Raw genomic sequence first — 17764 nt, 5'->3', positions numbered from 1 at the left:
ATTTTTTATAGGATTCTAAATTGATCTTACCAATTGGTCTTACCACCATTCACAAAATATATAATGAGTTTTTCAGCTCTAGGATCATTTAATTTTCTCTTTACAGACATCTGGCAGCTTTGCATTTCTGAGACTGCATACAATCAGGAGTTGCAGTCCTTCATTGTGACAATAATTTCCTACGACTCAAAGTGAATTTTAGGCACTTGGAGATTCCCAGCCCTGTTTTCTTCTTTACCTCAAAAAGTGTTATTACATTTTTGCCATGTGTCCTCAAATACATACTTTGATTGTTCTCTAGCATTCAGTTAGACTTGGGCTTGTATGCCCTTTAGTTTTTCATCAAGACTGCTCAAGAATATCCAGGGTTTTACTAATAAAGGAGACTCTCATTTATTTCCATTTTGGTTTCTGCTTTTCCCCATGTTTGAACATAATTATGCTTAAATCTGGATTTTACTATTATCTCTCTGACCACTAACCTTTATTTAACTTAACCTTTATTTAACTTATCATAACTTAAAGAGACAAAACAAAAATGGAACTTAATACTACAAAAGAATAGCAGAAATTATAACCAATTGCTTTAGCATTAGTAACAGCAAACAAATCAAGAAATTGATATTGAACACTTACTTCGTAATGCTCATATTCATCTACATCAAACGTACTAAAATCCAGGAAACCATACTGCAAAGCCTAAAATTCAGAACACAGCTCTTAACAAAGATGCCTCTTCAATGAGGACAGTTTATTACTCTTTTCAGTTACATAAAGTCCTTTAGTACACACTCTCCTTCTATCTTCACAAAACTTAAGAATACAGAAAAACTCAGTCTTGCTTCAAACTAGGTTTGTAAATTTCAATATAAGTGAAGTTAGATGAATAAATCAACTTTTTTGTTTTCACGAAATCACTATAAAAACCCCAGATTACCGAAGCATTTAGTCTTTTCATTATTGCTAGCTGCACAAAATAAAAAGAAAAATAACCAGCAAAAAATATCTATTGAAGCTATGAGTAGATTCTAAAGACTGCATTCAAGGACTGGAGATATTTTTTGTGCACAAATTCTATTTGCTAATATCTTCACTGATTTGAAATTGCTTGCAGTCACAAAGTCCTAAGTAGATACTACTGTGAGTCCGTATGTCCCATAATTAGCCACAGCCATAATACTTAACACTGTATAAAAAATGTAAACATTTGGGTAACTAATAGTTTATCCACTTCTTAAAACAGGAAGACAAATACAGATAAACCTCCTACCTCCAGATATTAAAAATACTACATTCCAATTTTCTTTTTTACTACCTAATCTTCTGCAGCTTTGCTTGTTGCTCACCTGCAAGAACATCAATGCACCAGTCTTGGCATACAAATAACCAATTTCAAAATACCCAGAAAAGCTGAAAAATCACCAATCTTCAAGAAGATGACTTAACCAGTAAAAATGTCACTATTTGGTAGAGATACCCATAATACAAAACAATAATATGGTGGAGAGCTGCAGAATTCCATTTCACTATTCATACAGACTAAAAATAATGTGGTTTGATTCCCTTATCCTTTAATGCTGCATTACTTCACTGCTATATTGCTATAAAACCTAGATTTTATAATTTTATAGTTAAAAAAAGAAGCACCTACCTCCTAACATTTGTTCTATTTCTATTACTGAAGCAAAATCTGAAATCATTACCATGTGCTGCAAATGCCAGAAGTATATAGCAAACCCATTCAAAACCCTTTGAAAGGCTATGTTCAGCCTAATACATAACACCAGGGGGCATACAATAAACCTAATACAAAGCTCTTAGGATTAGAGGTGAATTACTGTCCCAATAGATTACACAAGTAAAACTCAGAATTCCCTCTATAATATGTTCACTTGATTACATAAAGTACTGGTAGACTTCTAAGAATGCTGTATCTATTTTGTGACAATGCGTAATGCATAGTAAACTAGGCAACAATCAGCAGATCTGCTAGTTCACAACTTTAATTGGATCCTAGTTTCCTAAGCCTTCTTCTTCTGATGGGCAACATTTAGCTACTTTTTTGAAATGTGTAAAACATTTATTTACTGACCTTGTTTATTGCATGAAAACAGTCCAGTAACGTTAGATGAAAACTGCAAGTACCAAAGGAAGCATCCCTATAAGATACAATGACCAAAACATAATTATTGTATTTTAATCCAAGTGAAAGCAATTGAAGATACTTCTCTAAAACACCTTTTAAAATTACTTCAAGGTAATGATTATTAAACTGAAATAATTATATCAAATGATTACTTCATTTCCCATACATTGAATCTTACAAGAATAACAACATAAAATAACTTCTATTAACAGATACAACAGTAAGATTACTCCAGCTACAGTTTTTGTAAAGCAGAAATGTTCAATTTCTGACATGGACTGTTAGTAAAAATGTTCAATTTCTGACATGCACTGTTATACTAAAATATTTAGTAAATATAGTAAATATATAAATCTAATAGTAATTATACAATAAATTATAGTAAATAAAATAAAATAGAATAAAATATTTTCCTTAAGAAGCATAAATAGTTAATGCTTACACAAGAGGAGAAACTAGTTTCATTAAAACAGCCCCTTTCAATGACAAGTTTTTTAATTCTGTTGATACAGGAATTGTATGTTCTTAGTATGTGACCATTATAAAATTTTATAAGCACTGCAGATTACGAATTCTACAGGAATACTATAGTGAACTAAATAAATTAATTAAACTGAATCTAAACCAGAGAACCATTAGAAAACATTTCATGTTCAAATTTCAGCTGAGATGAAGAAGAATTTTGAAGAACCTGGATAGCTGTCTCTAGTAATTTTTTCTATCCTTTCCTTCCTTATGAATCAGTGAGAAAAAGGGCAGAAATTAGGAGGAGACAGAAATAATAGAATGTTACTCAAGTCAAAGAAAGGACACATAAAGGTGACATCATAGTAGCATGTGTATCAGACCACCTGATGAGAAGGAACAAATGGATAAAGCCTTCTATAGTCAGATGGAAGCAGCCTCACATTCTTAGGCCATGGTCCTCACAGGGAACTGCAACCACTCCGATATGTTTTGGAGGCATAGCACAGTAGGGCACAGGCAACAGAGATGGCTCCTGGAATACACTGATGACAACTTCCCACTTGCCAAATATGTGCAGCAATCTGCAAATACTGCCTTGTTTTAAAGAATGCTATTAAGTATTGCAAGCCCTCTGTGGTGAATGACAGATATTTTGATATGTTTAACTATCAGCTACTGGCACAAAATCAGACTGCCAAGTGAGAAGCAATAAGGAAGATTAAAAAGCTCAATGAATTGACAAAACAAAACAAAATAAAATAAAACCCCAGAAAACCAACACAGCAGAAATTAGTACTGAAAAATGTTACATTCTTCTTCAAAATATCAAGGTACCGAAAGTTCTATCAACTTGTTATTTACCTGAAAGGAAGATATGAAACACTTCCTGACAATATAAGCCTGTACACATCTTCTGGGGATTCTCTCAGGTATATTATCTATTTTTGGAAAAAGACAGAAAAGGAAAAAGATTATTTTATGACAGACTTCAATAATTTCAAATAATTTGTTTACTACAGAAGGCATAATTAATTATCACAGAGTGCAGAAGTGCTGGAAAAGAGTGGAATCAAGAACAAATGTTTCAAGTGTGCAACAATAAAACTAACATAAACAATAAAAAATCTTGTCAATCTAAAGAAATATATATTTTAAAACAATCTTTATAGATTTGTGCAGGAGTTGTTCAGCTATAGACTACAGTGAAAAGGCTCCTGTTCAACTGAATTCTTACATTTCTACTACGACTCGGCTTCACCAGTTTGTAAATTTGTTTAAAATAAGCTTTTAAGATGTAAATCAAAACATAAAAACCTGAAGAGATATCAGTAAAGCTATCATCTAGTACACAAATTGTGGATACACACAGCAGACAAGACTAAAACAGTTATTTATGTTTGATCTTCCTACAGAACATTTACATTAATCCAAATTCTGTACTTCCTCTTTTGCACCTCTGGGGCAATATCCAGTAAAACTAAATCCAGATGTCATAAACTAAGAGAAAACAAAAAGAAAAAACAAACAAATAGGTTCAGAAGCAAAATACTATGAACAGAATGAATCGAACTTTCTACTGTCAAAAACACTCAGAAAAGAATTCACAAAGGACCAACTTACGAAAAATATCCGTATGGTCTTCCATCACAACATGTCTGATCCCTCTTGGATAGCCTTTAACACTAAGGTCTCCTTAAAGAATACCTAAAACTCCTCTTTTTTGCATATCTCTTCTTCAAATACCATTAAACACCATCCCCAGCATGGCCAGGAGGTAACAACTGTTAATAACAAGCTGTCATTAACAGGTCAATATTGAGTAATTTCAAGTTAATACTTTTTCTTTGAAATTGCTTTAATACTCTACAGAAAATGGTGGGTTTTTCCACTAATTTTCAGTGAAATTATTTATTTCTTTTATACTAATGACATTTTCCCTTAGAGATATTTGAAAGTAAAAATCCTCATGAGTATTAATTAAATATCTTCCAAAAATCAAGGCATGGTGTATTTACTTTCTGTTGCTCTGGACATTTTTTCTTTAAAATGTTGGCATTGCCTTTCAAATTTCTTTGATGCTGCCGCAAGGCCAGTTTCAACAAATGGCTTAACATACCTTAAACATCCTCTCTCCACATACACACACAGAAAACAAGAGTTAGAACAGATGTTGCTAAAAAAACCTAACAAACAAACCCAGCCTGAAACACAATCTAAAGAGACAGCTAAAGCAGACATGGCCAACAGGTGACCCCTTTGATTTTCCTGATTCAATTAGTGCGTTAAGTATTTTCAGAGCATTCTTCCCTTGAAATTGGCAGAAGAAAAGAGAAAACTAAATCTTGAGACATAGCTAAGTAATGAAAACTGCATGTTTTGTGTGTGTGTGCTTTCACTGGGGAGAGATAAGCGACTTCTGCATTTATATTTGCAAGTATACACTCAAAATAGAAAAGATACTTCAAAAGCCTCCCCAAGTATAATGAATAGCTTAGCCTCTGACAGCAAAATTCACTTTTTATTCTACAAACATTCATTGCCTGATTTGGATGTAAAGGTTATCTTCCAAGAAATTTCAAATTGTGTGCTTTGCTACAGTCCTAATTTGCATCTTGCAGGACAGTGAACACATATTGCTAGCAACCATACACATCAAGCCCTTCTTGTTTACCAGGAAGAGAGCCCTGTTCCTGAAAAACTTACAAACCCGAGACATGTAATGGAATTAAAAAAACAGACAGTAATTAGACAGGGTTTGTAGCCAGAAATGAGTCACCTGGAAAAAACTGGATTAAAGAATCACAGAATCAATTAGGCTGGAAAAGATCTCTGAGATCATTCTAGTCCAACCTTTGCCCAAACATGATCATGTTAACTAGACCATGGCACTGTGTGCCATGTCCAGTCTTCCCTTAAACAGCTTGTCCACCATCTCCCTGGGCAGGCCATTACAATGTTTAATCAATCCTTCACCCTTCCTGTGAAGAAATTCCTCCTAATGTCCAACTGGACTTAAGTGCTATCACTGTGTAGTATACAGAGCACTAATCGTACCACAGGCAAATAGAAAGGCAACTAATACTACGTGATTTTGTAAGCTTGTATAAAAGCTCAGCTGAGGTATGAGAGAAATCCTTGGCCTTTCTGAGCTACCAGCTTCTTAAAGGAAACAAGACAGAATGCAGAAACATTTGTTTACAAGTGTAACAGCTGCAAGAGAGAATTTTTTCTCATTTCACTGTGTTGTATTACAATAAGTTAGTTAGTTCTATTATGTTAGCTCTCAAGCACAGATCCTGCTTCTGAAATTACATTACCAGTGAAACTGCTAGAAATACCTTTTTAACATACATAACATACATGCATAACAACAACACCCATCCATCCGTTCATCCATATGTGTATGGACTTTTCTTAACACAGCTACATAAGAACACTTCCTCCATACAAGGACATTTAAAAAACCCAATCTGATTTTGCAAAGCAAAAATACAACTTGTATTGTTCAACTGAAGCAAAATACAGCATATTTACTGAAGAAGAAAACTTATTCTGAAACAAAGAGAAATCCTGCTACACTCAGCTATGACACTACCACACACACAAAAGACACAACAAGGGAACAGCTGCAGAGACAGCATTTGATGAAATGGTCAGATAGTGTACTCAGGTGAAAGTGCTTGCAAAAAAATTAGGTTAGTATGAGAATAGCTGGATGAGTGCAATGGTATAGAGTGCTTCAAAAGGGAAGAATGACACTCACATATAATGGGAAAGACCATAAACAGATAATTACTTCACAAGGAAAGTATCTTGGCAGTAACACAACACAAGAAGCTGTGATAGTCAAAGTGGAGACATAATCAATTTCTGTCACAGGTTAAGGGAGTACACAGCTAGAAATCCTGGATGTAACCAAGGCTGGATGAAGGCTAAACATGGGTGGGGCCTGCTTTTAGGTTGGGGTTGACCAAATTCCATGTATGGTAACAGGTAAGACTGAAATAGCAAAGCTCGGAGAAGCAACAGATGTCAAGGCAGCAGAGGCCACACATCTGCATCAGGAAATGGTCTGCACCAAAAGAATTCCATCAGTAGACAGAGAGACAGAGAGCCAGCACTGCAGATCTGACATCTTTACTATATAAAACTTCCAGCAGCTTTTAAGCTTAACAGCTGAGTTTAGTCTGTTCCTGCAGACTGAATGCCCATTATCTGTTGGGATTGCTCCTACACTGCTCCATAAAGTGAACCAAAATGCAGTATTAGCATTTAAGGAAAGATTCAGTTGAAAAAATATTTTTGACACATCTATATCTATGTAAAACTGAATATAATACTGTTTCTGACCTGGAGGAGGCCAGGGAAGCCTTAAAGATGAACAATTTCATTGGAATGATGTGAGTGAACAAAGTACTAAAGAAAGCAAATAAACGGGAAAGAGAAAGTAGTAGTGATCAAACACCTGTAGCAGACAGAAGTGTTGCAAGAGAGAAGGACGTTCTAAGGCAGCAAGCAGAACTGAAGTTTTAGAAAACTGAAAGTCTTAGAAAAACTGAAAACTGAAGTTTTAGAAAAGAATGGAAATGTTGATTTGATGAATAACAAAACAAAGATATATTTGTAAATTAATGAGGTATGTACTGGGGGAAGGAGAGGAAATGAGAGAAGACAAACTCCAGAAATCAAAATATACAACAACTGAAACTAATTTGTCCAGATGCTGATTACAATTTATGTTTCTGCTGTGCTTTCTAAGATGATGAAAACTTTCACAAATAAAGTTGTTTTCTTAGGTTAATGCTAATAAAGCAACCAACAAAAATGACAACTAAAAAGATATAATTTTTAAACTAAATTTAAAGCAATGATATTAGAGGTTATTTAGCAGAAGCATTCACTCTCTGGGATAATTTTTATCCTTCTGTGTATATACAAATGAAGAAAAGACTATTAGAATTTTAAAATTATTTCCCAAGAGGATTCTTTCCTGCAGTTAGGGAAATATTTGGAAAAAAAAAAAGGCCGCCTTTCAAAAAAGCTTAGTCAATGCAGCATGCATCTACAGGTTCAGCTTTTAGAATTTTCCTACAGTCATATTCAAGTGCAGATAGGAGAATACATACATATCTATACAGACACAAATACAAACAGAAAAAGCCTTAAAATATTTTAGAAATCTTCTACTTAAGTACCTTTCAGGAAAATTGTTACTATAAGGAATTGATATCTTTCAAGTCAAACATATAATTTTATCACAATCTGCAATCATTTGTATATTATACATATATAGATATATATACATTATATATTGATTACAAATATATACATTTGTATATATTTGTAATAATTTGTAAATGTATGCGTATAAATTTTATGCGTACAAAAATATATCCTACTGAACTTCAACATATAGCCAGGAATTTGCTATTAGCAGTTGAACTACTAACAATGCTCTAATAATCCTTTCCATTTAGGACATCTGTTTCTAATTAAGGAACTACAGGCCCCTCTGTGAATGGTCAAGAACCATCCAAGCACTGAACACTGGGAAAGGTGCACTCAAGCACTCCTCCTGCTAACAGTGCTGTGCAGTCAAACAGCTGCCTTCAAGTTCACTCAATGAAATACAAGGGTTTGTAGGATTAGGTGACCCAGTCTTTATTTAGGAGCATTTAAAATCGACCAGAGAATGAGAGCTTTTAGCAAGCCATGTTTTCATCTGATTCATTAGTGTTTTCAATCCAGCCTTATTTTTCAAGCAACCATTTCAGAGATTGGAGCTATAATCATTGGAATGATATTCACAATAGGATGCAAAGTATTCCTGGTAGAAAGGGAAATGATTCACTGGTTAAAAAAGGCATCTTAACTTTCAATACATGGCACTGCCAAGTAAAATAATAATGCTGCATATAAAACAAGACATGTTTAGTAATAATAATCTATGACATAACTTGCTGCTTTTTCAGGAAAATTAAATAGGCTATTCAAAGAAGCTTTACTGTTAGAAACTATATCAACTCAAGTCTGTAAACAGCACTTTAAATTCATATCTATGATGTGCTCAATACAATCATGTTTATCCACCTGTTCACCCTCAAATGAAAAATCTGCTTAAGGCTGCTACCTAAATCATATATTTTACCAACCATGCTCACTGTGAAGCCAGAAAATAATGAGATAAATAATTTTAAACTGCTTTCAAGTGAATTTTATGTGATACAACTTTGTTCCAAAAATGTCACTCTTCCAAGAGGGCCTGAACTGCTGTAAGCAGCAAACAATTAAACCCATTCTGAACAAATGCAAGTAACTGCTGTGTGTGACCAGACTCAAACACAAGCTCATACAGGTTTTATAACTTTAAAGTGTTAAATATTTTATTTCATTAAAACCTCAACTGGATATACTACTCAGTTAGTAGAATTAAATTTCTAGCAATTTCCTTAGGACAAAATGTTAGATGTTGCAAAATTAAAATAGAAGTTTATTAGAACAAAAAGCTTCCTGTATGGATTTGTACTGTAGTGAAGAAATGCATGCAGCCAACAGTTTCATCACTAGCAGAAACACAGTCATTAAGTGGATAAAAGAGACAGAGAGTGAATAACTGCCTGTCTCTGGCAACTCTCTTTGTTCATCATAAACAAAAGCAAGAAACCTCCAATTACCTTTTAAACAGCAGAGGAAAGTATAAAAAACCCTGAACTGATTGGATTGGGCACATCACTATTTTATGCCAGATAAGGAAGCAACCTAAGGCTATAGAGTGAGGGACCTCCAAAAGAACAACCTTTCTTCTCCTATGGAGACAAGCAGTTTTGTAGGAGCATACTGGAATAGAACCTAGTACCAACAGCAGGAAAAGCTGCTGCTGTGAAGATTAATCACGATTTCCCAAATACAACTCAGAGAAGGTAGCATTTTAGAGGACACAAACTCAGAGACAGCCAAGACTCCAGGTAACTTCTGCTTAAATGAAAGGTCAGTACTTAGTCCATCTTGTCTCTGCCACTTGCTCATCAAGCACCTCTCACCAAAACATAGCTGAGGGTAAACATGGTTTACCCACTCTAAATTTGAGCACTGCCACAGTTATCCATTCACCACCACCCAGCCTGGATCACTAGAAGGTTTATCTCAGGTTTAGCCAGAGATAATTCTGCAAGTGTCATACTAAGAACAGAACAGTTCAACATCACAGCAGTGGGTGCCAATTGATTCTCCAACCTCCAGCTTCTACCCAGCATTAGGCCCACAACTAGGAAGGATACTAACAAATTGAAAAGGCAAAAAACCAATACTATGGATTAGAACGGATGAAGGAAACGCTGCTTACCCTGAAGAAAGAAGATGAGAAAATAGACAAAGTACAGAGATGAGTCCTGGAGAAGGTGACCTGAATTACAGCAGTTCATGGGGCGGTACCCTGGAAGGGTCACCCTCCAAGTACATAATTAGTGCCAGGCCTGAGAAAAAAAACACTGTTACTAAGTTAATGTAGCCAAGGGGAGAGGGGGGAGCTTGGGAATTGGGTGGACAGGGCACAGAGGGTACATTTTCTTTCGTAATATAGAAGGAGCAATGATGGAAGAAGCAGACTTTCCTCACCCACAGCCAAGTCCTGGTGAAAATCAAGAGAAGCCACTGTAGATATCAACTCAGAAGACCACTGCTGCTTTGGTAGTGTGGTAAGGCCTGAACAGTGCAGATAGCTTTCAAGGAAAAGATTTTTCTTTAAAAGGTGAAGAACAAAGCTTCCCCCCCACCCCCCTTCTTTCCCTTTTCCCCCTCCACCCAAATAAAGTGTAAACATTCAACCCCAACACACTGAATTCTGGCTACCCTTTGTGTGGCTGAATGTGCCAAATTTTTGCTAACCTGCATAGAAGAATATTATTCCCATGATGTCTGCAAACATTTAGAAATGAAATACAGAATTAAAATAGATGAAAGATGAACAATAAAGGGATTAAGGTCTAAATTGTTAAGATTTACTCTAATAAACTAGTATTTTATTCTAAAACTACATATACAATAATGTATTTGTAAACTTAATTCTTCAATCTTAAGGCCATGTTATACTGAAGAGCTTGAGTTAGGCTGTGCTGTCACATCAAAGTACACCTGGAAGGAAGCAGGAGATGCAGGAGGGGGGAGAAAGAAGTATGTAGTCTGGAGAGTTCATAAACTATCTCCACTGAAGAGGAAAGAAAGACAAGTTAGGTGAACGGGAATGGGGGAAACATTAAAACACATCAACTGTGAAGAAAAGACTGAGAACAGACTTTGCTTGAAAACAAGAACACTAACAGCTGCCCTTACCACACCACAGTTAATGAAGACTTTCATAATTGCCTTAGTGGTAGGAGCATATCCCCACATGATATATATACACACACATATACATTTGAACAAAAGATGACAAATTATAAATCATGCTAATATATTGCAATTCCTTTAAGCAGAAGTTATAATATTTTGTTTAAGAATACAAGTTTGCGGTCAACAAGCCTTTGAAAAGACATGCCCAGAAGTTGAACATTTATGAGGACATAGAAGTCCCAGAGGAGAGCTAGTCATATACAGTTCATTACAGTTTTATAGCTTAACTGTAACTGTGTTTCAAAAAAACCCAAAAGATAACAAAACCAGAAATTACACAGACTCACTGTGCCTTGCTATTCTTGAAAACCTTGCTGTTATTCCTTGTTATTCCTAGCAAGTAACTTATAGCACCTGCACCTACAGAGCACCCCAAAACTGTGCTTTTCAAACAACTTTCAACCAAAGTAGACAAGCACTATTTTTGTCTGCACAAATCTGAAAAGACCACATTCCCTTTCTACTTCCTTGCTCTTCCTTGAATGAACCAGAACTCCCTCAAGATAAGGCATTGCTTACCCACAGAGCTCCTCAACCCTGTTGAAATGGGAACCTACCATGAAGCTAAATAAATAGAATCAAGTAAGAAAACATATTCAATCCACAGAAAACAAAATACAGTATCAACCTACAACTTACACTGTAAGATCAGAAAATAAATTATGACAATCAGCTCAAGCAACAAAGAGTATTACTAACATGACACAGTCTGATTAACTAAAATTATAGAAAAACTCCTTAAAAGATTTGACCAGTATCTGGATGGATCTTCAACAAAAAGCAAAGTATTCTGAAACTAAAGAAGGTAGTCACTTAAGCCTACATATGTTTTAAATAAAGAAGTCATCGATATTTCCTTTCAATCATGAAATATGCTTATACACATGTTTATCAGGCATTCTGAACAGATCCCATATCATTGCTTGCTCCACAGACAACAATCCAATTCTCCCTACCGAAAGCAAAAATATGGGACAAATATGTGTGAACACTTGAGCAATGAGCTCTGTAATTAAGCTTGCCTCTTCATGAAAGATCATCAAAGAATGCCATGGGAAAAAAAAGTCCTCAGGGGCATAGTTTTTCTTCTGTGATCTTTCTTCAGTGGAATCCCTCCTACAAGAAACTGGGAAGAAATTCTACCCTACTGTAAAGAAAAAGCAGTATCAAAGCCAAAACGTATTGCACTGGAAAGAAAATCAGCATCTAGCTAGAGCTAGCTCACAATCTTAGACTTGCAAATTTGCAAGATAGACATGCCTACATATGACTGATACTAGTACTGTGTTTCACTTTCCCATAGGCCTTTCAGGGAAACTGCCAAATACTCAATGTGTACAATACAGTAACATAAGCACCTCTCCAGACTCTGAGAACAATGGTGGTTTTGCCATATTTTTTTGCCATATGCCACGTGTCTGCAACTAGCCCTACCACATGCCTTGACTAGGCAGTCATCATCTCTCTGTGAGCAAGCATCCTTTCTTTACTCTCAACTCCCGCTTCCTTCACTGCAGCTCTCTAAAGCAGAAACTGCCTATTCATCTGTACAACAACCTCCATTTCTAATTACTGTGCTTTGGATTGTCATAAACCATACATATTAATATTTTATTCAAGACTGTTGAAGAACTTACCTTCACTTGCATGTTATTATTGTGACATGGTAGGGCTACCAGGTGATCAAAAATAAGATTTATTTCAGGTTTTCTGTATACTTTTGCGTAGTCAACCACAGTTTTTTCCTATTAGATTGTTTTGCCATTAGTTAACCTTCTGTACCAAAATTCTGCTCAGAATGTCAGCAGCCGTGCCACACAATGTTACTACTACACATATTTAGAAGAGTGTAGGAAAAAACAAAACCCATTTTTTTCCAAATAATGGCTGATAACTGAAGCCAGGCCCCTCTCGCTCTCTGGACCTCAACTATGATCAAGTAATTACGAAGAAGTAGTTTTCCTAAAAGCTGCAGCTGTTTTGTCAACATAATTCCTTAATGGCAAACAAGCTTAATTCCTCATATTTCCAGTCTCCATGCAGTTTAAGATTGCACAGGACTACAACAACATTCCCAATTCAAATACCAAGAGTGACATGTTTTGAAATTTAGTTCTCAATTTGTAAAAAGTGCTATAGAATATAGACAACAGAGAAACTCCAGGGAACAGAAAACAGACATCCTGCATGATGCAGGGAGGCAGCAAGGAGACTGCCTGCATCACAGAAAGTACTGTGTAGCCTTTGCAGCCAATAAATAGGAATAACATAAGGCTACATGAACCAATCTCAAATCTCCAACATCAAAAAGGGCATAGCTTTTATTTCATTTTATTCCTCAGTAAACAAGAGAAATGGTTACAACCAAGATGTGTTAAAAGTCAAAACAGAACCTGAATATGGTGCATCACAGCTTACAGCCTGAAGAATTCAACATTTTATTTCTTGACTACCTTTCCATGTACCAAACACATGCAGTTGTGGTTTAAAGCCAGTCCTTTACTCTGCAGCCACAGGTTTGGCTTAGTACCTTCTCAGCCACATTGTATCTTTCCAGCTTTTAGACAGGCTCTAAACCCATCACACATTCTCACTGCTTCTCCCAGATAAATGGAAGAGATTACTTTGTAGGAGAGAAGAAGCAGCTGGGGAAGGAGAGGTTCATGTAAACGTGCACTGGGCAAATGATACATTACACTTCAAGCAAAATACTATGTTTCTATAATAAAAAAAGAAAAGAAGTTGTGTGGTTGGGGAAATGCAAAACTTCAAGAAGCAATGATTTTTTCTAAATGAAAATTTTAAAACTGGTTTCTTTTCAGCAATGTTCTTATTTCTTAAGAACAAAATTGGCAGGAGGAAGGAAAAAGCCTGAAAGCATATAACTTCACTAACATATATGTTGGACCTTAGAAACTCTCCTATTATGTGCCTCATTACTATAATTACATTAGTAGGATGATTATTCAAGAGAAAAGAATTGTTTTTATCTTGCTGTTCTAAAAATTGAGTATAAAAAATGAACACAATCAGCAGCTGTTGTAAAAATTTAAATACTTACTGCGTAGGAGCCTATGAGGAATGCAGCATTTGCTTGCTTTTTCTGATCAAAGCCAGTATAATGAATTATTTTCTTCCTTATCAATGAAAATGACTGTATCAAGAAATGAACAAGATTATGATTTTGCATTTTAGACCTTTTATACCTTCTTTTATAAAATCAGAGAAATGCAAGAGTTTGTTTGCCTCCTTTCATCCAGCTGTAGTCAGAGAACCAAAAATACTGTGGAGTAGTCCCTCAGAAGCTTTGGAAAACTGTATTGCATCCCTAACTAAATTTTTCCAGTATTTTTCCCAGTATCCAGCCGAAATAATTTTTGATAGAAATTACTGAAATACTTTGTTTTTCTTCTTAAATACATTTGTATTTTTAGTTTGCATTTTTTACTTCAAGCCTTATGTAACAGATAGCCATTTATGAGAACAGAAAGAGGCATTCTCAGAAGCAACACAAGTATATTAAAGTTGCAAAAATTTTAAAATCAGAGTTTTTACCTTTTTGTTCATTTTTCAAACTCAAATGTAGATAAATCCACTAGTATTTGTTTCTAAGGATCAGAACCATGCTTAGATTAAAATATATTGAAATTATTTCTAAACTTTATCATACATACTTTTTTTAAGTGTCTTCTTGGCTTGGCATACAGTTTCTCCATGTGTCTTAGAATGTGGGTGGAATGGTATTTTCAATAGAAAGGACACACACGTGTGGTGGCTGTTATCCCCTAACTAGCCCTTGAAATAAATTCTGATGTGCTTGAAACTGCCCACTTTGATCAACTGCTAAGCTATCATAAAATGTTATTTTATTAATTTAAATAGCAATGTTACCTCTTCAAGATACCAGATTCAATGCATTCAAGACAAAACCTCAGATCAGTAGCAGAAATATGTTCTCAGAAAGCCTAACATGTCAGACACAAGACATGGAAAGGGACTATAACAGAAGCAATTATTTTGTTGCTTCAGAGCACCCAATATACAAAAATCAGAGAATCTCATCTCTAATGAACACAATTACCCATGTGGGAGTTTACCACCTCCCAGCCTGGACCACTAAACAGGTTTATCTCAGGCTTAGCCAGAGACAATTCTGCTAGTGCCCCTGTAAGAACTGAGCAGCAACATCACACCCATGGGTGTCAATTGCTTCTACAACCTGAAGAATAATAAAGCAAGTCTGAATTCTGCAAACTATCATCTGTGACAGACATCAAGGAATTTAAAAAAAAAATACCCTCCTATTATGTGCTGTATATTTCCTACTTCTTACAGTTCAGTGGCAGTTTAAAGATCTAAGTAGTTTTGAAGAGGCAAACCATGATTGACATTAACAAAAATAAGCTTTTTTATCTGCCAAACAGGTTTTATACTCCACCATCTACTAAAGGTCAACTAACTTGTAGTAAGTTGTGTTAATTAATTTAAGAAATCCGTTTTAAACACACTATGCTTTATCAAAAGCCCAATCCCAAAAATTACTCAGCTCCTGTAAGAGAAAATAATCTGCAGTACAAGCAGAGCAGCCTCCTTCAGGCCAATGCTATCAATGCTACTAAATATCAAATGTTGTTCATTATTGAAGAATGTCAGCATCAGAAGAGAAGACCAAGTCAAACAAAAATAATTTCAAATAAAAACATAGCACTACACCTTCAAGCTCACTCAATATTGGCTGATTGCCAATATGACAGAATTCCAGGAAAAAAGCTTTTCCTATATTAATTCAGCAACTGATATTCTAGAAGCTTAATGATAGTTGTGTATCTTCTGTAAGTGAGTGAGTGAATGAATAAGTGAGTTTTCCACCCTGATCCTCCTCCTCCCTAAATTCACCTCACTAAAATATAGCACTCATATTCAGAATTCAGCTGGGTTAGGAAAACAGGAAAGCACTTGAACAATAGCAACAAAAGAAATGTTGGCCTACTTGTTTTTGCTTTTTAAAAAGCCAGTAATAATTGGCTTTTGAATCAAAAACCCAAGAATTACCTTTAATTTCCTATTTAGCTTGCAGCAGTATCTGTAGACCATTGCCAGATTGAGTGGTCCAAAGTCTGCATAGAAACTGTTAGAAGAAAGGAGAAAAATTGTACATGACCCTGGTAAATACCTTTTTTAAAAACAAGATGCACAAAGCAAGGAGTAATAATATACATGTGATATACATACATCATTCTAAAAACAAGCATACTGTCTTACATAAATACATACTGTTTTGTTGGAGGAAATGTTTTGTCATCTTAAACATGGACTACATTTTTTTTATTTTACACACAGCACCATTTGAAACCAATACCCCAGACATTAAGAACTATTTCTCACTACTGTATCACTCTGTGACAAAAGTTTTTAAATTCTATTTAAAGAGGACCTCATAAGCTTTACTTTAAAAGAAGGCAACTTGTGCTAGAGAAAAGTGAACACAGAGAATAAAGATTTATTAGTGTACTAAAAACCAGCAAGCATGCCCTTGATCAAAACTATTTGAAGAATTAGCAACATTCCACATCATGTAAAAGACAAACACTGTTCACTACAGGGGAAATAATATATCCATTGTCAGCTCATAAAGGCTTGAATTGACTTTGCCATTTTCTTCTCTGATTCTAGGAAGTTCAGACATTCCACTTAATACATGAGGAACCAAAGACACCCCTTTTAGTCTGGCAGTACAATGTGCACTTCTAAATTTATATGGCTGTATCATGTTTCTGTGTCTTCGAACAAGAATGGGTACAATGAAAGTTTCTGCTTTGAAGATGTTTTTAAGAAATCCTGATGGGAAAGCAAGAAACTCTTCAAAAGCCTATAAATCAGCATGGCATGAAGTCTTAGAAGAACAAACTCATGGAATTAATTCTCCAATAAGACTAATTCCTCACTGCTGTTGTTCTGACTAATTTATTTCTGTCAAAAAAGGAAAAAAAACCTAACTTGGTACTTACTTCTCATACACAAGTTCATCATCTATGCAGAAATAATGCGTATTTGCAGCTCCGCTCTTTGGTTTTTGGTAGAGAATTGCAAAATAAAGGCGATCTGAAATGCAAGAAAATTGGAAACTTTTATAAACATAATGATTTTCTGCTGAATCTCTGAAGTATTACTTGTCAATGGGACAACATTAAATGGTTTAGAGTGAATAAAATCTTCTTTTAAGTATTAAATTCGGTATTATTATTATTTCTCCAGTGTTAAACAAACAAGGCATACAAAGATTGAGGCTTTTTGCTCAGCAGCATTCCCATAATCCACAGCTCTTTAGTGTTCTTTCCCAAAGTGTTCCTTGTTTGATGATTTTGCAAAATAGCAGGAGCCTGACTTGCACCCACACACACAGCAGACACATCCTTTATCAGGTTTGGTTCCACTCCAAATACCAATGCACACACACCACCCCCCAGACTAAAGCACAAATCCCTCTGCACCTCTGATTCCCTACATTAAACTAAATGATGAAGCACACTCACACCAAACACAGGCACTCCTTTCTGTAAAGCCATGATTTTGACAGTAGTGCCATACAAATTAAAGCCTGCAGGTAACAGACTCAGGAGGTATCCAACATGCTGCCCATGGGAGCACCAGCCAAGCCCCACCTGGACATCTCCAACTGAATTCTCATCCCCATCCCAGCTGCCCCTTCAAAGCCTGTGTGTCTGCAGGCAGGAGATATCTTGTACTTGCCCTGGCTTCCTT

At 35.5% G+C, this 17764-nt stretch overlaps 1 protein-coding gene across 8 annotated transcripts in view; it reads right to left on the bottom strand.

The window, feature by feature from the left end:
• CDC14B (cell division cycle 14B) overlaps positions 1 to 17764 on the bottom strand; it is a 44176-nt gene that overhangs the window by 18896 nt on the left and 7516 nt on the right. For 7 of the 8 annotated variants that reach the window (XM_071424796.1, XM_071424797.1, XM_071424798.1 and 4 more), the window contains exons 2-7: positions 17011 to 17104; positions 16055 to 16130; positions 14064 to 14156; positions 3476 to 3552; positions 2093 to 2159; positions 637 to 699 (exon numbers count right to left, since the gene is read on the bottom strand). In XM_071424796.1, the coding sequence (XP_071280897.1) occupies positions 637 to 699; positions 2093 to 2159; positions 3476 to 3552; positions 14064 to 14156; positions 16055 to 16130; positions 17011 to 17104 (470 nt within the window). The remainder of the gene's footprint in view (positions 1 to 636; positions 700 to 2092; positions 2160 to 3475; positions 3553 to 14063; positions 14157 to 16054; positions 16131 to 17010; positions 17105 to 17764) is intronic. The other variant, XM_071424795.1, reaches the window with a different exon arrangement.

The sequence above is a fragment of the Agelaius tricolor genome, unplaced genomic scaffold (genome assembly GCF_023055355.1).
Source record: "Agelaius tricolor isolate 1412-34295 unplaced genomic scaffold, bAgeTri1.0.p SCAF_4, whole genome shotgun sequence".
In the NCBI taxonomy this organism is placed as follows: domain Eukaryota; kingdom Metazoa; phylum Chordata; class Aves; order Passeriformes; family Icteridae; genus Agelaius; species Agelaius tricolor.
The sequence above is the reverse complement of the archived record's forward strand: the minus strand, read 5'-3'. Positions and strand labels throughout refer to the sequence as shown.